Source organism: Sprattus sprattus, assembly GCF_963457725.1.
Source record: "Sprattus sprattus genome assembly, chromosome: 2".
NCBI lineage: Eukaryota > Metazoa > Chordata > Actinopteri > Clupeiformes > Clupeidae > Sprattus > Sprattus sprattus.
In genome coordinates, this window is record NC_137921.1 from 13,330,526 (window position 1) to 13,354,562 (window position 24,037).

The window sequence follows — 24,037 nt, forward strand, 5'->3', positions numbered from 1 at the left end:
TTGTTCCTTTTTCGGGCCACCTGATTGTTTCAAGTTTCATGTCTTTAATTGTCAGATGCACAGAACAACACAAAGTCAGAGTGGTCACTGAAATTTTTATGACAAGACCCTGCATAACAACCTAGCATAACATATACATAAATACTCTGAACATATACTTAACATATAATTAACATATAATAATAAACCTATACTTTCGTCTATACATATACTAACTATACTAAATATACAATACAATGTACTAAACATAGTGCAAACAGTAGTTAAAAGTGTCACTGTGTAAAGTGTAAAAGGAAAAGGAAAAACCGGACACACAGACGGAGAGGTGAGAGAGAGAAGAGCATTTTCTCTGTAGTTAATAGACAAACGTCGGTTCCTCAGAGGGTGAAATAATAATAGATGGCAGCATGTCAGTCAAGTGGAAGTAAACGAGAAAAGAGGATTTTTGCCCAAAGCAGTGAGGCTGCTCCTGCTGTTTGAGACCTGGTGGGATAGATGAGAGGGCAGAGGTTGGCTTCTTAGAGATCCAGAGTTTAGTGTCTTTTTGACACAGTTTGACCTTTTATAAACAAGGAGTCAAATACATCTCCCTGGTTTCTCGACCCACAATCAGCATTTACAAGAGCCCTTGACACGTAATATATGCACCTTGACAGTGTATTCGCTGTGATTCATCCGAGGGAAGAGAACACTATCTTCAAACTGATGTACCCAATACTCATTACTCTTGCTTTACATTTTTACACATTTATCTCTGACACTGCTGTCTCTGTATTGCAGGTGCTGTGGTTATCGCGTTTGTTGTGTGCTGGCTGCCTTATCACGCACGAAGACTCATGTACTGCTACGTCACAGAGTGGCCTGCGTAAGTAACTCACTGTCTTGTCATGCTGCTTGAGGGAGATACTCTACATATTGGAGGTGTCCCTAAAGCATAACTAATGACTTATTTAAATTATAATTCAATTCAATTATATGAATGTTGGTAATTATTACCAGAGTCTGAATTTATTTATTATTTGATGGAGTGATCGATGTTTACCATGATTGTATGTAGAATGTGCCAACATCACTATGGATGGTGCACGGGTTAGTCGGTCTCATGACAGCTAAGGCAGCTCAAAGACGGTGAACATGTTTCATCTACATCATTTCTAATGTTGAAGGGTATACACAAAGTTAGCCTAGTCTGAATATAAGCAGTGCATTAACAGCACTGTCCAGGCATAAAAGTAAAAAAAAAAAACGCTCACAAGGTTCTGGTGGATCACAATTTTTAAGAATTCCCACAAGAAAAAAACAACTACATCTTTTGACAATTCTCGCAGCAAATTCAGTTACTTTTCAGTGAACAATCATATGAAACCATCGCAAGATCCTGAAGGGACTGTACACATATGTACACATACAGACTTAAAAAGCAGATGTATGCTCCTCCACCTTTTCATCTGCTGCTAGTATTCTGTCTCACTTCCATTAGCTGCAAACACAATCAGTACAGATCATCAATAATGCGCAATGCCCTGTGTGTTGACACAATGCATCTAGCATTCGTAGATCATAAAACACATATTTGTATATGATTAATCTATTCAAGCTACATTAAATGAGGCTGTAATTATACAGGAAAAAGTGTAATCTCTGGACCAGTGGTGAGTCTAAATCCCCCTACAATCCTGATACTCATTTGTATATTTCATAGCATTTTCATTTACATGTGAAAGCCTCCCCTAGACCACGGGCTTCCCTAGCTTCTCAGGCTTGTCAAATTGATGGAAATTGAAGCTCCACATAAATTCCTGGCATTTCCTGGTAGTTTTCTGTGCTTCCTACAACTTCCTGTGAACGGTCATTAACCAGCTCATCCGTGACAATTTACATTGCTGCCTACAGACAGAAATCACACTTTTCATGCAGGGCTGAGTCTTCCACTGTGTAAATCTTTAAGTCTGTGTAAGTCCTTTAGTCTTCCACAGTGTAAATCTCTAAGTCTGCTGCTCTGGACTCAGACAGCAGCGGTCAAGCCTATAGATCACGCTGCAGAGGGGAAATAGGCTAGTTCCCACACACACACACAAGCGCACATATTTCAAATAAACACACACACCACACACACACAGACTGGTAATTGAGATCATCCACTGGAGCAAAAATAATTTGCACAGGGATGATGGATGTAAGGATTTCTATTTTAAAGGTCCACTCCCAAACATGTTAGGGCTCATTGGGGTGGAAGTGCAATAGAGAAAAGAGAAAAGCTCCCTGGAGAAATGAGATGGAAAAGAAAATCAGGATCCAAATGAGGTCCAGTATTCCCTTATCCCTTAGTGGAGGTAATGATGGGTAATGTTGAATGGGAATAATGCCTGAGCTTATACATTCTTATGAGTTGAATTTTAGGAGTGGAATAAAAGCCATGCATCGTCTTTGTGGCTTTCTTCCACTTTGAAGTTCAGAAAAAGAAAAACATCTAAACCAAAAGAATATGTCTAAACCAAACAAATATGGTGTGATCAAAAAGCTTCTATCACACCGGGACCACTGTATTAGAATTGCCGGCAAAATGCACTGCAGCCATTATAAGCCCTCGTCAGAATTAGAATTGCAGAATGAGTCAGAATTAGTCTCATCCCTAAAGCGGAAACGGCACTGATTATTTTAGAAAGACTGACTTAAACAGGTGAAAAACAATTAAAAAAGAACAGAGAAAAACAAAAGTGATTTAAAGTGCTGAAAGATAACAAGAATGTGATGACTGTGAGTTACATTGTACATGATATCAAGACAAATGTAGGACATACACAGGATTTATTGTGTTGGTAGACCAAGAGGGAGTCATGATGGCTTGGATTATAAATGTGTTATTGAATTATAAATGTTTAATTTAATTGAATCCTGTTATTACCCTCAGATTACTAACCTGAACTGAGTTTACCGTAATGCTTAGCAGGAACTGCTGGTTGCTGTTCAGAGAAAGCAGGGCTTCACACAAGGCTTTCAAAAGATACTAGCTGTAGTACATTTTCATAAGACAATAGCTGCCTACATTTACAAAATGGGAAGATACATGCATAAACTGGTATTGATGGGATTAACCAGGAACAGACTAAACAGACCTCCCTATTTTTGTGTTCAGTTGAAGAATGGACCCCCAACAACATGGTGACGCAGCATGTTCTGACATAGCCGCCATTTATTGATTGACCTCCCTTCACTGTTCTGCCCTGATTTCAGTTTTATAACATTTTATATCTGACTGGACGACTTTTGCTAGGAATATGTTGTCATTTTCTCAGTGGAATTCGTGAGCCTATCACTCCAAAGGACACTGACATATCCACTGGGAAAGACACATTTACACAAGATGAATAAACAAATACAACTTGTGGATGCACATACGTTATATGGACATAGATCATCTTTGGGATAGGAAACTGCTGATTTTGGCAAAACCTAGGCCTTTGAGGAAGCTGAGCAGTTTGTAGTTGTTGCCAGTTTTGCTCAGAGACCACATGTCCCATATGTACCGGTCCAGGCGTATTCACCCCAGGCTGTTATTCTGAGAGGCTGTCTGTATGAGTATGACTACCCATACACTCGTCTTTCAAGGGATTTTATAAAAAAAACATTTAGTTCTTTTAAAAAAAAGCCTGCCAGAATACGGTGCAGCACAGTTCTTGAAATGATTAAATTCCCAAAACTCTAAACTCAAGTGCATAACTGCACACTCATCTTTACCAACTTCAAACTGTGAAAAAACATGTATTTTTACATCTAAACCAAACTTTGCCTTCCATCAAATACAAATACACTAATAGCCAGTCCTCACAGGTGAGATTAATTCAATGCAATTCAATGTTACTGCAATGAGTAATGGCACTTTTGATTTCCCCCAAGAACAACCTCTTAACATGATGAACACCGCTAAAGTATTTAATCTATCCTGAGGTTCTCATTTGTGTGTGACTAGTTTTGACTCCAATTTTGACTGGTGTTTCCACCCCGGGAAATGTGTGTTTGTTGCGTTTCAGCTGTGATGACTCGAGTTAATGATATTTAGTGCCAGTACTGACTAAATGAGCACATGGTGCAGCCAGTGATATATGAAAAGATTTGTGTACAGAGTTCGGCACAAAAAGTTCAACAAATCTGAATGATGTGTTAAAACAGGAGGATAATGTTCATAGTTTTGGGTAATGGGACTCGCTTTTGGTAGATGGCAACATGGTTTGGCATGTTTAGGCAATAGGTCCAGTCTAGTGTGTACGCGATCGAGAGAAACTGTAACTTTGAGGATATCTGATATAGATCTGATAAAGACAATTGCATTGTTTGTCATGTCCTGGTAGCCTACATGTCATGAGACTCCTGGCTATCCCTAGCGCCAACGCAAGTGGCAGCTTTTTCATGTAGCTCTGGTGTTTTGTATTCATGTATGTATTGTTTGTGAGTTGTATGTGCTTGTGTGCTGAGGTGTGTGGTTTTTTTTTTTTTACTGTTCCCACACTGTACTCTTCTAGGAGCATAGTCTGGGTGTTGTCTTTTCTCTCCTCCCCTCCCCAATGTTATGCTGTAATTCTTCCCTATCTTTAGCCAGTTTCACTCTGGCAGGGGGACTGCCAATGAAAACTAGCCTTTTGGCTACAATTGGGTGCATTTACATGTTAATGTTTATTAATGCACACTGTCCCTCTTCATCAAATAAACAAATCAAATCAAATTAACCCATAACACAGATTTGCTCCTGCCTCCTTGCTAATACAGAAATATGGGTAACACTTTATTTGAAGGGGTCTACATAAGGGTGACATGACACTGTCATAAGAATGACATGACACATGTCATACACGTTATTTTTGTTCATGACTTGTTCATGACTGTTGTCATAATGTGTCATTAGGTGTTTGTACCCACAGCTAACGCTAACCCTAACCCTAACCCTAACCCTAACCCTACAAACACCGAATGACACATTATGACAACAGTCATGAACCAGTCATGAACAAAAATAACGTGTCATTAATGTGTATGACATGTGTCATGTCATTCTTATGACAGTGTCATGTCACCCTTATGTAGACCCCTTCAAATAAAGTGTTACCGAAATATGTAGGCATAATCCAAAAAAGGGGCACTGATGGTTTGTGATTGGTGCATGCAAATGTTCCCTGTCAGAGAAGAATATGTCGCCACATCTATATCCAATATCAACACCTACGCAGAACTTTTAATTTATCACCGGAGATTGGGAGATTTCCCCTGCCAAACTAGGGCCCTCAGACTTGATTGGAGTCTCTCCTGTTTTTGTATTGAAAGAGAACAGAAAGTGTTTGAGGGTTTAGCTAAAATGACAGATCGCATAAACATAGGGAGCAAATATCATCACCACATTAGCGTAAATATGCAAGACTCTCCCCTAGGGTAGGTTAGAGATTTTCATCTATTTTTCACACAAACATTGCTCACACGCGTAGCAAACTGTGTGCCTCACAGTGAAAACTACAACTATTGGCAGTTGTTTGGGAATATTATAGAGGGGATGGGAACACATTATTAATTATAATGAATAATTATTAAGGCTACATATAACATTGTCACAATTTTAGAAACACTTTCCTGAACATTCCACCATGGTTTCCTTTTGGCTGCTAACCTATCTTCTCACTCTGTCTCTCCCGTCATGCAGAGGCCTTTACGACTTCTACCATTACTTCTACATGGTGACTAACGTGCTCTTCTACGTGAGCTCAGCAGTGAACCCAGTGCTCTACAACCTGGTGTCGGCCAACTACCGTCAGATCTTCTTCTCCACGCTCCGCTGTTTCTTCATCCCCTGCCGCCAGAAGAAGCAGAGGCGTGGCCTCAACAGGCACTCCATCAGCGTCTGCAGCAACCAGACCTTCTCCACCAACGTCATAAAAGAAACCATGTACTGACTAGGTGTCGTGCTGATCAGAATCTCCGTTCCATTCCATAGCCCAGAATTCCATGAACAGACACTTGAGTTGTGTGTAAAATGAACGTCTTGTGGGTACCCATGTGGGTTTTCAGTACATAGCGCAAGCTGAAAGGTGTGTATGTGTGTGTCAGACAGACAAAGAAAAATAACATTCATGTAGAAGTGTTCGGTTTCATCGTCTCATCAAAACAGCTCACCCTTGTGTCAAGCGCTGGATAGTTTGTAAATATCACACACATGTTGGAATATTATAGTTTCAGGATTTTGTACATATTATTTTTAGCGTGGCGTAGTCATCCTGGTCAACAGAAAAATAATTGGACACAGAGTGGACACACACTGATGGCGCAGCTCAGAAAACCAGACAAACTCTTGACAATCAGGACTGAGTAGAACAATGACTGATGACCGCTGGCTCTCACCAGGTTGCCTCACCCTTCCACCACACTAACATCATTTCCACTTGAGGCAGTGACACAAAGGAGTTGGAGATATGTGCCTCCCCAGGTCACTGAAATGCACTGAAATTCAATCCCATCTTGGACCCAGGGTGCCATCCATTTCTCAAAGACAGCTGTACATTCAAATCAGTCTGGGCACTGCTCACCAGTGCTGCAGCAGGGAGGGACATTTGATGAGGAGGTGTGGAGGTCTGTTTCAATGACTGCAGTGTGTAATTTTGTCAAGTCAGATGTAGAAACAGAGGCCACTCTCCCAGTCATACAGTTTACCCAAAAGAGCCCATAGAGCCGTACAGTTCATCATCATGTTCTTTCCTCAGGATGAAGAGCAATCCCTTAAGACATGTTATGTGCGTTTGGTGCATGGCAGAATGCACAGCATTACGAGGCTACGTGCGTCTCTTTTCTTACTACCAAAAAGAACATACAGGGAGAAGCCCAAATACGGAGGGTCCTCAACGTCTTGTTGGGGGTTGTTGGTGGGGACAACATGAGCATATGAACCGGATCAAAGCATGCAGGACAATCTTATACTTCAAAGCCACCGCTCAGCATCCGCACAATGGAGCCAGTCATGTCAGCCTTGGATGAAAGGGAAAAGAGTGAGGTAGAGGGACTGATGAAAAATGCAAATCTCTCACAACAGACAGGAAGCTCTGTGCACCAACAGCACATTTCACGGGGGGGGGGGGGGGGGGGGGTCAGAACAAATATGTTGATACTTTGGGAGGTAGCAGTACAAGAGGAAGCAAAGAGCCCAGAGTAGTAATCCCAGAGCAGCGAAATGAGATGGACGCCTTTGTGTTTGTAGCACCTGTGACAGGAAGGGACATCAAGAATAGGCTACCTGTTAATCTTAAAGGGTAGATGCTGCAGAGCTGGGTTTCCATGGGATCACCCCTCCCAAGAAGACAAGGCCAAGGCAGAAACACAGACGTTGTGTCTCTGCAAGCAGTCTTGCTGCAGGTACCGTATGTGTGTGAAACTAAACTAAACCCTAAAACCTTTTATCGTCTTGCTGATGTGTGGCTTTTTGAAGTGAATACACACGACTAGAATGGTGGACAAACAGCACGAGATATGGCATCCTGGTAGGTGACTGTAGGCAGGCAGCACACAGAAGAGAGTAGAAAAGGGAGTGGGGGAGGTATACAATCAGATGTGTGAAGTCAAAGGATCCCCAGGGCCAAGCAGAAGTGTAGGACGCTGGGAGGAAGTGACTAAGAAAGAGAGAGCGATGTAAACAGGAGGTGGATGGAAGTGGGGGGCACACATGCTGCTAGGACACATAAGAGCCTCCTAGAAAAGTGCTCAGCAGTGAGGCAGCAGGAAGTCCTGATTGTGTGTGGGTGTGTGTGTGTGTGTTAGTTTGTTTGTTTGTTTGTTTGTTTGTTTGTTTGTTTGATTGTGTGTGTGTGTGTGTGTGTGTGTGTGTGTGTGTGTGTGTGTGTGTGTGTGTGTGTGTGTGTGTGTGTGTGTGTGTGTGTGTGTGTGTGTGTGTGTGTGTGTGCGTGCGTGTGTGTGTGCGTGCCTTCAGCCTTTGTGGCAGCAATCTAACATGGAGAGCCAACCACAGTTGTCCCCTTCTAGTCTCTGTGTGTGCGTGTGTGTGTGTGTGTGTGTGTGTGTGTGTGTGTGTGTGTGTGTGTGTGAATGAATGTGATTGATGTGACTGTTTTTGTAACATCAGGAGACATGTGCACAGTGCAGGTGTATTTATTTTGACAGTTCATTCTTACAGTGCAAGTTAATGATTTGAAACTCTGTGGAACCCTTCTCATTCTGATTACTTAATTAGCTTAGTGTCTTTGCAGTGTGTGTAACACCCACCAACGTAATAACTTCCCACCAACGTAATAACCCTGCCAACGTAATACAAAAGTGTGCATTTTAGACGTAATAGCCCGGCCAACGTAATCATTTCCTGCCAACGTAATAATTCTTGCCTCCTGCCAACGTAATACACAGCTTCCTGCCAACGTAATAAGTATTACATTGGCAGGAAATTATTACGTTGGTGGGAAGTGTAACACCCACCAATGTAATAACTTCCCACCAACGTAATAACCCTGCCAACATAATAGCTTGACCATAATAGCTTGAACAAGCTTGAGAAGTCTTACATTTTGTTACATTTTGTCCCACCAATGTAATAAATTTGATCATTTGCTTTATAGATTCCACTGGGCAGTAAGCTCTTATTTGTATTGAAGACTTTGTTCCCAATGACATTCTCATCTCTTGTCTGACACATTTAACTATACAGTTTTGAACAATAATACAAAGAAATAGTGATGGCAACAAAGTTAACTTAGATGGCAACAAAGTCTACATGCAAATGCAACCCTAATTCAGGGCCCTGTTTCTCGACAGGTTAGTTGCTAACTAAGTTAGCAACTTACTTGGTTGCAATGCAATTTCCCATTGGCAACTTACTAAGTTGCTACTTAGTTAGCAACTAACCTGTCGAGAAACAGGGCCCAGTTAATGAATAAAAGTATTTTGATTCGTTTGTGCGTCGTTTGTGCACGATTGTGCAGGCAAAATGAGCGTTTGTGCACAAACCGTCTTTAAGATATTTAACTTTTAGGACTTAACATAAATAAAATGATAAAAAACCAAACAAAGTGACATACAAATGGTTTGTGCACAAACATTAATTTTACCCACACACACATGCACAAACAATTCCAAGCATTTTTGAGTCATTTGGATGTTGACGGGGTGCTGCGTCACCTACTTCCAAAAAATTAAAAGTTAAATTATATAAAAACGGTTTGTGCACAAACGTTAATTTTGCCTGCACAATCGTGCACAAACGAAGCACAAACGATTCCAACCATTTTCGAGTCATTTGGATGTTGAGGGGGTGCTGAGTAGCCTATGGTCAATTAAGGTCACAAAGTTAAATAGGCCATCTTAAAGACGGTTTGTGCACAAACGCTCATTTTGCCTGCACAATCGAAGGCCTACCAGAAAACAGTGGAAAAGAGGCATATATCTGTACGGTTAAATGTGTCAGATAAGAGATGAGAATCCTGACATGTCTTTGCCCCTTCAATACAAATAAAAACTTACTACCCAGTGGAATCTATTAAGCAAATGATCAAATGTATTACATTGGTGGGACAAAATGTAACAAAATATAAGACTTCTCAAGCTTGGCCGGACCATAACATCTGAAATGCACACTTTTTTTTATAACGTTGGCAGGATTTTTACGTTGGTGGGAAGTTATTACGTTGGTGGGTGTTACACTTCCCACCAACGTAATCATTTCCTACCAACGTAATAAGTATTACGCTGGCAGGAAGCTGTGTATTACGTTGGCAGGAGGCAAGAATTATTACGTTGGCAGGAAATTATTACGTTGGCCGGGCTATTACGTCTGAAATGCACACTTTTTTATTACGTTGGCAGGGTTATTACGTTGGTGGGAAGTTATTACGTTGGTGGGTGTTACACTTCCCACTTATCCTTTGGAAAAGAAAAAAGAGCTTAGATTGCTCTCCCTGTTTGTACTTTTCTTTTGTGTTTTCTGTGTACTTTATTGTGATATGTTTGAACGAATGACACAAAATTAAAAATGGCTATTGGCTCTTTCAGAGATAAAACCCTCTGATATTAGTATTGAAGTGCATGTGTCATTCCTAGAGAGCTTATGTGTATTGTGTTCCCAGTGAGCTCGTAGTACTCTTGTGTTTTTGTGACCAATATATTTTTTGAGTCTTAAGTGGTGGTGCATCTTGGCAGAACAGTCTTTTGCCTCAGGGGCTGGTTAAACCTACCAGGAGACTACCCACAATATGTGGCTTTCCCTTATACTTAAAAAAACTTTCAGTTCAGCTATGATTGTAAACGTACAAAAAACAATTCACTTGTAAACAATTAGGTACGACCAGGCATATTTTTGTTGTGGTATGCGGGAGCTTATGTTGTGACTTTAAAAGTGATTGTTCAGTGCTTTTTTTTTTGTAAGGCTATGCTGTATTTGAACAGTGATCTGCTGCTATGTGTATTTGTAACAGAGATGCTATGCCAATGAACTCTCGGTGGTTTGTCCTAAAATGTATTGATGAAATAAAATGTATTATATCGGATTCTCATTTAAGTTGTTTTTAATACATCTGCACTTTAAAACACACACACACACCCACACACACACACATAAATGTACCCTTTCTTAGCTGACACCGGTGGAGTTTCTGGGTTCAATTCAATTCAATTAAATTCAATTTAATTTTTATGAAGCCAAAACAATACAATTGTATCAAGGCACTTTACAGAACCCAGTGCCTGAACCCCCTTAGAGCAAGAACAGTGGCGACAAGTGCAAGGAAAAACTCCCTGTTAATCAGGAAGAAACCCTGAGAACCGTGCTACAATCTTCTTGAGGCCTGTCGGGTAGAGAAAGACAAAGAAAGGTTGGGGTGCCTGAGGTAGAAGAGGAGGGAGATGAAGGGGAGGGGAAACAATCAGGAACATAGCAGGATATGGAAAGAGAGAGGGGAGAGATAGAAAGAGAGAGAGGGAGAGATAGAAAGAGAGAGGGGGAGATAGAAAGAGAGAGAGGGGGAGATAGAAAGAGGGTAGAGTAATGAAACAGAAAACTATGTCGATGATGGCAGTTATTTACATTGCAGGAAAATGCTAGCACAGAGTATGGGGTAGAATAAGTGTATGACAGTGTGGTGGGACAGGGTACGTGGAGGCTGAGGGGTTTCTACAAGTAGATCGGATGGAGATAAAGTAAGACTAGGAGGGGAAGACAGAAACAAAGTGAGTGTGTAGAGTTCTGCCAATGTGCGTTAATGTACTTAGTGGATATCGTGATGAGGAACGATGTTTCCTCATCCATCAGCATTTGTGAGCAAAGGTTACACTATAAGAAACAGAAGATTTGGTTAGTAGACATCAATTTGATAAACAGATAAGGAGATCAATTTAGGTGAGAAATTAACAGTAGGTAATACAGCCACTTTATCAGTATTAGTATTTGCATTAGCAATATGATATAGAAGGCGAGGGAGAGAGAGAGGCTGCCTGGCAAGTTGATTTTTAGTTTGGATGAGTTATGTTTAGTTATGGTTGGCTGGCATGGTGCATGTAGGTTTAAGTTAGGAAAGCAAGGGTGGCATGATACAATAGCAGTGCATACATACCCAGTCCCTTCATGGTACAACATGCGCTGTCTGCAATAGTCACTTTGTAAAATAGGTTTACAGTTCTTAAGTGCTCACTCATCATTAAAGTCATTCTAACACTTTGCAGTGTTATGCAGCTTGCCACAATTTACTGAAATAATGATCAGCTAGCTCACACCTCAAACTTCATACTTTCATCAAATTACTGTAGCTGTGTAGAGGAAGAGAGTGTCATTGTGCCATTTTAAAGCCCAACCACCAACTGTGTCTTTAATTGAGATGAGCTCAACTGTGTCCTGAAAATGGCCTTAATGAAGCTTTCACTGGTCACTTAGGTTTCTCTGCCACTGAGCTAGATTTGTTGTTCAAGACCAGACTACACGCCAACACATCACAGCATCCTGGGGGTCTACTAAACTATTCCATTAAACTTGTCAAAATCTATAAAAAATGAGTGCGGTGCCATTTCCTGTGACGAGTTGCTTAACAACATGGCGTGGTGCAAAAACAGGAACAGTGTGGAAGAGTCCATTCAATATTTATTGACTGAATGCAGCTGGGTGATTCTCTACGAGGATCCTTTGCTAACCACTGTTCATAGTCATGCCATGTTTTGATGAGCTAGTTTGGCTCTAGTTTGTGGGGGCTTTTGTGTATGCTGTGCTAATCTGGTGGCAAACAGACGGATGGATTCATAGTCCTGTACTGTAAATCCTGCAATGTAGTCGAACTGCCATAAACCCCAAGTTTATATATTGAATATACAAAGTGCAATACACATGTCATTGCTTGTGTTAAATAAATTCCATGTAGTTAGCCCTGAAAGGCTTCCCCATTTGCAGAGGCCATTAGTGGAAAGCTGTGTGGTGTTTCTACTGCTTCAACAGTTGGCTCCTGTCCCCAAAGACACTGTTGCAAAGACATCTCAGACATGTCTTAGCGGGCAAGGATGGGGAGTGTGGTCCAGGACGGTGTGTCCACTGACTGAGGCGGCCAATTATCCATGGGGCACACGCTGTCATAGGCCACCATGGGAGTGATTAAGGACAAGTGAAGAAAACAGGGCCTTCACTGAGTAGATCACTGAGCTTCACTGAGCTGATATTTATTGCTGTTGTTGTTTTTCCCCCCCCTTTTTTTATTGGCTCTCTTGACGTATGGGACTGTGAAACATGCAGAGAAACAGCACATCGTACTGCATCACGCGGAGTAATGACAGTAAAACACACTCATACACCCGCTCCCAAACACTCCCACACTCACTCTCTCTCTCTCTCTCACACACACACACACACACACACACACACACACACACACACACACACACACACACACACACACACACACACACACACACACACACACACACACACACACACACACACACACACACACACATACACACATACACACACAGACACCAATCATTCAATCATCCAACCCTACAAACTCTCTTGCTATTTGTACGTGTGCAAAGTGTTGTGTAGGTAGGTATACTAACTGAAGGAGACAGAGGTCTACTTTCATCAACTTTTACTTCAGACTCAACTCATATGTCATCACATTCCTTCTCTTCACCTGTATTATTACAATCTCATTGTCATCTGTATTAGCAGCGCCACCTGTTGGCATATTATGCATTACTATAATTATGAGAACACAACACATAGCATAGCCAGTGTGTGTAGTGACGTAGTGCGTTCTCACCCAGCTGAGTGAATCAGGAACAACAGAAGAACTGTTTTCCCCCACTTTATCTCACAATGGGAACACACGCGTCTGTTTCTAGACGGTTTTAGACTGTCTCTACCCAATTCAGCCCATAATGACTGCAGTAATTATCCACATGAGAGGTCTGGGATGATGGAAGGCAAAATGCATGTAAATAGAAATATTGCTTTTAGGCCATGTGAACAAATCCCATGCTGGGAGAGCACATATGCACTCAAGTGCCTACCTAAAGCACATGTAATTTGTAGCCTAGCACATGGTCCACATAATGTGGACCATGTCTAGGCTACAAATGACATGTGCTTTAGGTAGGCACTTGAGTGCCATGTGCTCTCCCAGCATGGGACTTGTTCAACAACATGCAGATTTTTTAATACTTGAGGCAAGAAAGCAGTGCAGCATCGGCCAGTGGCATAGCTGAACTAGGCCCTGGCCTGGGGTCCCGTGGCAACCCAGTGGGCACCAACACACTATTGGGCTATTTATTTAAAAAAAATTGTTTTCCATTTATTCTTTTGCATGCAACATCCAGTGGTGTTCAATGGCGATTTATCTTTTGCAAGAGCAAAAAAACAACAATTAAGGGGTTCAGGGGTGTTCAGAGAATTTATTTTGCTGTTATAGTGAATAATTCAGACAGATGTTGCAGAGTTCCAACTCGAATAATTGCACTAGAATGTTGCTTGAAGTCTACTTCTGTACGTTGAATATCAATAGTTATGTGCAACTATATTTTTCTTCATTTTGGCACACTGCCTCTTAATGGATCTTCTCATGCAATTAAAAAGGTTTTACATGTCTGATACAGCCATGCTCTCTGTTTGGCATGTTTGTTGCCATATTGATAATGATGTTGAATTGGTCGAATGACCTGCTTCATGTTTGTCGACCCAGTAGCCTCCTAATTTTCAAAAAGACTATTTACCAGTAGTAACGGTAAAATAAAAATAACCAACAAAAAACCTTATGATAGAAAAAAATGTCTAACCAGCTCTGGAGGCAACCTTCAGACATTGGAGCATTAGACGTTTAACACTGTGGCTCTCTACCCAATCTTGAGGCTGGAAGACGCCTGGCTTAGAGACCCCATGCTGCATAAGGTTCAGATCCCCCCTCTCTCGCTCCCTCTCTCCCTCTCTCTCTCTCTCTCTCTCTCTCTCTCTCTCTCTCTCTCTCTCTCCCTCTCCCCAGGGGCAGCAGCAGCTGCCATGACACTGACACTGCGAAACCGATCTGCCAACACAAATCGATGTCCGCGCTTATTAGTCTGGGCACAGCATCGCAATGTATTCATTAGTGTGGCAGCATAATAAAGTGATGCGTCTTAATGTGCTGCAACATGGCAGTCAAACACAAAATACCATAAACAGCCCATCTGGATCGCTGCTGAACTAATCCCTTTAATCCCGGGCAATATGCAACACACCAAGTTGGGCACTGACCCAGGTGAGTGTCAATCAATGTTTTGCTATTTGATTTGTTTAATGTATGCCACTGCAATTTTCACGTGTAATTACTTCCTACAAATGTTCCCCTGGGTATATGTAAAGCTGATTGTCTGTTCTGTATTTGCTGTTCTTAACAAAAGCATACTTGAATCGTATCCCGAACATTGTCATAAAATACAATACTCAGCTGGCCATCCAGAGGACCATGTCTTACTCAAATGAGGAAATCTTGACTGACAAATCTCACACACAGTACTGAGGGATGGTAAGTAATTCCAGATGAGTAAGCAACTGAAACAGGGATATGGACAAAATGTGTGCAGACACAGGCACACACACACACACACACATGTCTTCTTGTGTGGGTGCAGGACAAATGGTTTGCAAAAAGGAGTTAAAACTGCCTCCTGTCTATTCTTACAGTGTTACGTCATCAAGAAAAAAAGGACTTTTGGCAGCATGGTAACACAAATCCTGTTTACACCTAAAACCTTGATGTACCCATAGTGTGGGAGAGGGGACAAAGGCTTGTTCAGTAAGCCCTCTGAAAAAGATGATCTGCGCTGACATTTATCCAAAACCTCTGTATACATAAAAAGGCATGACCCAGTCCACTACAGCAAGGCAAAGGTCATCTGTGTTGACATAGCACCAATAGAGGTCTAAATGTACAGTTTCCCACAGCTGTTCCTCATTACTCCCAGGAGAAATAAACGATGTGTCCGATACACTCCTGCTCAACTGATCCACATTGCGAGTGAGTAACTATTTATCAGAAAGGACGCTAATGACAAACACAGACTCCTACACACAATTTCCAGACAAAAAAAAAAAGAATCTAAATAAATGCTCATCACAGCTGGATAACTTTTTTCTCTGTAGATCATGAGGATATGATGTGGCAAGCCAGAGCATTGGTCACACACCAAGGCAGAGCTGCAATGCGGAAGACAATACATTTGTCAGAAACTTAATTCTGCCGGTGCCAGACTAAGCGCCTAGCGACAATTGTATTGTTATGTCGCTATATGAATAAAAAATAAATAAAATTGAATTCTGATACTGAAACAATTTTCTAATGGATGCTTTGATTGTGAGCTGGACCAATAGCTTGAATTTATGGAGCTAGTTCAGAACAAAACAGAATATGCAATTTCTTCCCAATTAGATTCTGGAAGTGGGCCATTAATAATATGCTGGCACTCTGTAATAGTTCTCCTCTTACCCAAGATGCCTGAAATGTGGCTATCGACCACTGCTAATGCCAGGAAATCAGCGCAGTGCTGTGTGAATGTCGGAGGCAGCCATGCTTTTCCTGCATTATAATAGGTTATATCAAGCCAGCTGAAACCATTTGTGAAGGGGGAGGATTAGTGAAGGCCAAGAGAGTAAAGCCAAAGTCTAACACACCAGTAGGAATCAGCATCCACCAAAGTCTTTGAAGGTGCGTGTCAGTGAATGTGCAAGCTTAGATAAACGGTTTCAGAAATTTCAGCATGGCTGCCACAGGGTCAGTTTCTGCAATGGTAACGGAGGGATTTTATGCAGCTTTAATTTAACAATCACTCAAGGTGTTTCTCTGTGTGTGTGTGTGTGTGTGTGTGTGTGTGTGTGTGTGTGTGTGTGTGTGTGTGTGTGTGTGTGTGTGTGTGTGTGTGTGTGTGTGTGTGTGTGTGTGTGTGTGTGTGTGTGTGTGTGTGCATGTCAAGTCTAGCCTGGCAGTGCAAGTAAAAGTGGAGCTTTTGGAAACTGGTGTGAGGCACAACTGTCATGTGAACTAAATGTTTAGAGTAGGTTGATGAACGTTGAGTTTTGCTCGTGAAATGTCGCATGCTGCTTTGAAGTCAACGATAAAATGTAAAAAAAAAAAAAAAAAAAAAAAACACATGCAAGCACAAGTTTATGTGGTGTAAGATCTTTACACAAGTTCTTGGGACTATGGATTGTGTTACCAGCTGGACCAAAAACCAAGACAGATAGTATGACATTTAAACTTCCTTATGGGAAGGGCTCAATATGTTTTAGTCATAGTCAAATTTGTTTCTGGGTAGTTTGAGGATGCCTCAAATCGCATTTCCAGATATGTGGATGAATGGTGTAAGATTTGCTGAAGGAAAGATGTGGCAGAAATGACGGATGATCTCACATATCTACAGTGACATGAATGTGACTAGATCACCTTGAATAGATTTAAAGGGCCAAAACCGGTGTGGACCTTGTGGCCTGTGTGACCTCTGTAACCCCTAAAATATTACACATTCCCTTGACTGAGAACTGATTTGGCAAAGTGGATTTTCAACTGGACCAATCCAACTTGCAAATAAATGTCAGACATTTGATTCAAAATACCACCCCGGTTCCTGCTTATTTAAAACTGTTGTTAGGGCCAAAGAGAGAAAGCCAAAGGCAGAACGGCAGATTTCAGTGCAAGGATGATTTCTCTCATTTGAAATATGGATAGGTCAAGGAACACACAGATGTTTACAATGAGGACAACGTACAGCAAATACAAAAGACCATGCTGTGCAACAACCAAACGATGCAATGCAAAAAATCAATATACTCTTTATAAGACTCAAACCAAATGAGCCCATGTCACTGGAGATAGTGGGGCATGGCGAGGCAAGGTTAAGAACAGAAAAGAAACGGAAGGCCCAGTGTCGGAGCCAGCCATGCTTTTCCTGAATTACCAAACCAACTTTGGGAAAGCACTGATATTGGTGTGATTGGTGTTATATGAGGGCTTCCAGGCAACAGCGATCAGAGTGAAAATCATGGCGTCTCCCTACAACAATAGATGTGGAGAGTCGAACACTTGAGCCAGCTAATTAACAATAACTGCTAAATAACCAACACAAAAAGATACAGAGTGTCTGTGCCACATTATTGGCCAAGGCGAATACACACAGTGCCGGGACTTATATTTGTAGATAAATATTGTTTTATGCAAAAGAACAGGGGTAACATTTAGTCATCTCATTTTGAAAGAAAACAGGAGACTTGTTCATGTTGAAAAGTGGATACTGAGCTGCAGCTGAAATTTCTTATCAGAGAGGCAAAGATTTGTGGTTAATACTGCTTGGATTTGCACATAATGACACATTATTATTCTATGTCTGTCTTGAGACATCTGGGATTAAATTATTAATAACCGCATTTGTCTTTTTGATGCTGCTAGTGTGCATCAACAACATTTCTCATTCTGTATTATGACACATTGAGAGAGGAAATGAAGAAGTGACTTCAAAAGGTCAAATAAGTAGGAAGAGGTGATAAAACTTGCTGGGTCAGGTCACTTTCCAATGGAGGAATTGTGCAGGTCTAACATCTGTGTCGAGTGTATCCTCCTCTTTGTGAGTCATTTTTGCTTCCTTGTTGTCATGTTCATACAAATCTATTTCCTGTCTTTCCCAACTACGTCTTCCTCACAAATAATCCTTCTATTTCCTTTATTTTGGGGTCCCCCTGAAAGTACACACATGCGCGCAGACACACATGCACACACACACACACACCTTTTCCTGCTGGAATTATCACTAGTGATCAATATGTCTGGGGTTTACCAGGGTGTACAGGTCAAGCAACATCAATCATCAAAGGTTTATTGGATTTCCAGGCTACAACAGACATCGCACACTAAATACATACATTTATCTTTCCTCCCATCCAATATTCATGTGTTTTATTTCTTCCTAATCTTTAAGTTAATAAAATATGTATTTTGTTTCTTGGTCTGCACTGATTTTTATATGTTTGAAATATTTGGTTTTGCTGAGAGAAGTTGGTGTGTAGTGAGAGTGCTTACCTTTTTGTTTAGATTGGACAGTAGGTATTTAATAGACATCAAAAATCATATGCCTTATAGCTATAATGCTAAAGAGACTTGATGAGGAGGCCTATACCAGAAGAATTAGCAGCTCATTCTAATTATTACATGAAAGGAATAATTCATCAATTTCACAAATGAACATGTTTATTTTACCCATTACAGTCAATGTCAATTCAAATCTGCAGTGGGACAAACTGAAACCCAAAAATATATATTTTGCTTTGTAGTGAGTTCCCAATGGCCAGTCTGCGCATGCATTGTCACAATCCATTTGACTTCTAAATTCTGTTTTTGTTTTCATTTCCCTGTTGTCTGTGCAATATCAGTACCATGCTTATCAAAGACTCAAAGCATTTGAAGGATGACTGAACATTTAATTCCTCCAGGGGAATGAGGGCACCTACAATGAACAAGGCCAATGATGTCAGCTATGCAACACTTTGCTGTTTCCATAGTAACAAAAGTCCAAAATAATTTCCACTTTACTTTTAAGAATTGGGACAGGCTGTTCCTTTGAGCAAGGCACGCAGATCAAGTCATCAAAGATATGTGCCTGGTTTATTCATACATTTACACACAGACCAGAGACCCTTAGAAACCAAATACATTTTTCATCCTCATTTGCAAATAAATGTCGGGCATTTGATTCAAAATACCACCCGGGGTCCTGCTTATTTAAAACTGTTGTTACGGCCAAAGAGAGAAAGCCAAAGGCAGAACGGCAGATTTCAGTGCAAGGATGATTTCTCTCATTTGAAATATGGATAGGTCAAGGAAAACACAGAGGTTTACAATTAGGACAAAGTACAGCAAATACAAAAGACCATGGTGTGTAACAACCAAACGATGCAATGCAAAAATCAATATACTCTTTATTAGACAACATTTTCTGTCAAATGCAAATGAATACCTACGGTGAATGCCCTATGTCGCTTCAGTCCTCCATCTTCGACAGAGCTAAACCATTTTAAACCATATCTCCTGCCACCAGGGTCTGCAAAACCATATGAAACTCAAAATACCATAGCAACCAACAGAGATACATTGAAAAAAGCAGATATGTTATTACATAGAAAATAAATATGGTTTTACAAAAGTACACTAAATCCACCCCTGCCTAATGAAAATGTCTTCTCACCTGCTTGCTAGATATCTCTGGAATGTTTCAATTTACAAACCAGAGTATTTCACGTAGCTCGCAAGATAAGAGAAACATAGCAAACAAACAAAAATGTTCAGTTTTGTATTTGGGTGGGCGGGGGGGTTAACTCAAACCAAATGAGCACATGTCACTGGAGATAGTGGGGCACGGGGGGGCAAGGTTAAGAAAAGAAAAGAACCGAAAAGAAACGGAAGGCCCAGTGTTAACAGCAACAGAGAAAAAGACAATACTGGGATGCTGGCTTTAAAGGAAACCTTTGATATCTATATTTGGAATCAAAAGATAAGGTAAAACAACAAACTGGTAAAAAAAAACACAGATAGTGGACTGTGGCTTACATAATCATTCACGAGAGAAGTCATTGATGAGAGCTGTTTTTTTTTTTACCAGTCTCATGGCTGAGACCAGATTAATCCAGTCATCCAGTCAAGATGAGACTGGTAAAAAATATATATGTTAGATGAAGTGGGAAACTCATGATTTTGTTAGAGCGTGTAGAGTACCGTCACAAAAGGGAAACTATTCGATTTAAACATATCTTGCTGTGTCCTGTGGTGCCATTTCTATCATCCAGCTGGACAATGATATGTGAAGTGTGCTCCAGAGCAATGCAAAACCCATTTGGTGAAGAAACAGGCTGCCAGAGGACTGTGTATCATGGACTGGCCCGCACTATCATTACGTCTGAACAATATTGAGGTCTTCACCCTAAACTGACCGTTTAGTCTGGAAAGGTACTGGAGGATTCATTGATGAATATGAGGTTTGATAAATACAACAATTCTGCTCAATGGAAATGTATGAACCATGATGACTTTGTGATGAATAAAGGCTGGCAGACATGATCATTTCCAGATGTTTCTGAACTTTTAAAGGCACAGTAGGTCAGGACAAAAACCGTAGAGAAAGACAGCACATGCAGTATTGCCCCTGAACCTATGGGGGATATATTCCAAGACCTACAGTGAATAGTAGCGAACATCATATATCTTTTTTTTTTTTGCACATAGTTTCATTTATAAATTAGACAGAATAAGACATCAACAACAATATTTAATAATATAATAAAACAACCATAGAATCTCTCTCTCTTTCACTCTCTCTCTCTCTCTTTCTCTCTCTTTCTCATCTTTCTCTCGAATGCATAGGATTCTGACATTTTCTTCCCCTTACTTTTCCCTTCCTTCCTTTTGTTACGTCTTAGCCCCTCTCTTTCATAAAAAGGCAGAGAAAACAAGGATTCAGGAATCAAGGACCGACCAACATGAGAAATGAGATGTGTTTAAAGACATGAGTCACGTTTTAAGCGTAACGTTGTGGAAAGGCTAGTAAATTAGTGCAGAATTTAAAGCTTATTTACTACTATTTTTTTTTATTTTCCACTATATATTTTGAAGTAAACCGTTAATAACTGAAACTGTGGTTACCGAAGTTGTTAATATGGGGGCTTCACTGTACACTGCATCCAACACAGAGTACTTACTCACCACATTTTGAAAGATGGGAGTGCATAGGTCATAACTCAGTCCTAGAGGAGAGGCCATCTGCCTCACAGACACTGGAACAAATCTGGATGTTTAGTAGTGGACATATTTTTAAAAACCACACCTGATAAAAATCAACTGCATACTGATTCTTGCTTTGAAGAAAAATCTTTATATTATATGGATGCGATATGTATGTCTTCAACCTACATATGACCTATGCTTGATTTAAGTCCTGGAGACAAGAAAGGCAAATCAATGTGACACCACTGCACCTACGACTTCTGCCCTTGCTATGAATCCATATCCCTGGATACATTTTCATTTTCTTAAAAAAAAAAAACTCCCTACACCACAACATGGGAAGACAATGGGTAAAGCTGATATAGAATAACTCCATCACTCTCTCATTTAGGGGAGCCTCAGTCCCATCACAGGTGACACCCAAGAGAAATCCACATTCAATTCTTTCCTTCCTCCCGGTGGCACTGGGGGTGCTGAGTTATAGGGGTTCCTGTGAGAAGCCCCGGGGAGGAGAGGCAGTGGCTGGTAATCAGTGGGTTCCTACTGTGTGTGTCTCAGCCTTGAAACCTAGTGGCTCCACCGTTTATGTGTTCCCAGGCAGCTCCCACACACTCCTTCACTTACTCCCTCTCCCAGGGAGGAAGATGAAAGCCTCTTAAGTAAACAAACTTTTCGGTGAAGGAGTGGGGATGACAGAGGGAGGAGGGGGAGACAGGGAGAGAGAGAAAGAGAGGAGGGAGAGAAATGGAAAGAGAGAGAGAAAGGGGGGGAGAGGCAGGGAGGATGGGGAGAAAGGGAGAGAGAGAGGAGGGGATGACAGAGGCAGGAGAGGGAGACAGGGAGAGAGAGAGAGAGAGAGGAGGGAGAGAAATTGAGAGAGAGAGAGAAAGGGGGGAGAGGCAGGGAGGAGGGGGAGACAGGGAGAGAGAGAGAGAGAGGAGGGGGAAAGGCAGGGAGGAGGTGGAGAAAGGCAGATAGAGAGAGAGAGGAGGGGGAGGGAGAAGGAAAGGCAGACAGGGAGAAACAGTCCCAATAAGCCAAAAGTCCAACAGTATGCATGAGGAGAGGAGACGAGGGAGGAGGAACAGGCAGCAGGTAGTTTCTGCATCACCCCAGGAATAATCTGTTTCACAAGCTTCTGTCTTTCCAACTGTGACTTCCACACACAAACACACACACACACACTCACACACACACACACACACACACACACACACACACACACACACACACACACACACACACACACACACACACACACACACACACACACACACACACACACACACAAACATACACACATGAACAGAGAGAGAGAGAGAGAGTGAAGGACAGAGTGAAGGACAGAGACTAAGCAAGATATACAAATTCAATCAAATTATGAGAACAGCTGCACTGGTTGTTAAGCCGAAGCCGAAGACCATTCAAACAACATTAATTAGAGAAACAGTGACATTTGAAGATTGAGATAAACAATCTGGTGTCTACTTGCTGTTCTCTCAATAGTTTAGTTGTTCAATCAAGAGAGTTCAGTCAATAAACCACACTGGCTTTTGGGAATCCCTAATTTCTCTTTATCCTCTGTGTTTTTTGTTTGTCAAAAAAAGCAGTACTAAACACCACAGTGACTAAAATATATTATAAATATTATTTATAATTTTAAAATATTATTTTTGATATAACATTTGCTTTGAGAAAACCAAAGCAGAAATACAAAATGTCACCCCCTTCCCTTTTGTTATACTGGAACAGCAGAGTTACATTCACAATGCTTCTTCTCTTGGAAATGAAAGGGCTGTTGCCTGTCTTTTAATCCCCCCTTCTTTTCATAACTGAACAGAACTGTGTAAAATGAATTTTATTAAGTGTAGTCTCTATATCCTGCTTGTCCAAGACTAGAGAAATGGTATTATCTTCTCTTCATTTTAAAATTATAGAGCTTAGACACGACTAAAAATGGAGACAGGTGTGGGGATATGAATAATTAGCTATGTGCATCATCTTCTGAAGAGTTTGCTAATTACTGCTAGCAATAACTAGTCATTAAGATCATTCAATAAAACAGATAAGTGACAGTGGGTAGGCCATGGTCCATCTCAATACCAAGTGTTTGATAGTGTAGAATAAGCAAAGAGTTTTTTCCCCCACAAAAGGCAGTGAATATTTAAGCAATAAGCCCCAAGAGGCCGTGGTTTGCAGTGATTTTAGAACAGGTAAGGGGAGTTGTTAGGCACCACGCGAAATAAATCGTTGCCACGCAACCCTTGAAGCAACGCAACAGCCAGATGAGATGGAACACTGGGTATGAAATGCGCTATATACACAGCCTTGCCTTGCCATTCACTGCGCAGTAATATGGAATGTTGAATGTTATGAGGACAAATTGCAAGGTAATGCTGGATTTTACAACGGCTTTTAGCCAATCACAATCAAGGATTTGAACAATCAGTTTTAGAATTAAGCAATAAGCCCCAAGAGGCCGTGGTTTGCGCTGATTTTAGAACAGGTAAGGGGAGTTGTTAGGCACGACGAGAAGCGGAGTGCCATTAAACCCCCTGACCTGTTCTAAAATCAGCGCAAACCACGGACTCGCGGGGCTTATTGCTTTTCTAAAACTGTTACTACAAATATTTGATATGGTTTCATACATAAAGACAATTCAATTTAAGAAACAATAGTTTAATGATAAACCGTCTTTCTTCCGCCACTTAAAAATATAGTTCCTAAATAAATCGTTGCCACGCAACCCTTGAAGCAAGGCAACAGCCAGATGAAACACTGGGTATGAAATGCGC

The 24,037-nt window shown here is 41.0% G+C and overlaps 1 protein-coding gene across 1 annotated transcript in view; it reads left to right on the forward strand.

The window, feature by feature from the left end:
* ntsr1 (neurotensin receptor 1 (high affinity)) overlaps positions 1–5,936 on the forward strand; it is a gene marked incomplete at both ends in the record, with an annotated part of 34,145 nt that extends 28,209 nt beyond the window's left edge. Inside the window, 2 exons of the mRNA XM_080833091.1 lie at positions 781–865; positions 5,687–5,936. Coding sequence (XP_080689217.1) covers positions 781–865; positions 5,687–5,936 — 335 coding nt within the window. The remainder of the gene's footprint in view (positions 1–780; positions 866–5,686) is intronic.
* Between the last annotated feature and the right edge of the window lie 18,101 nt (positions 5,937–24,037).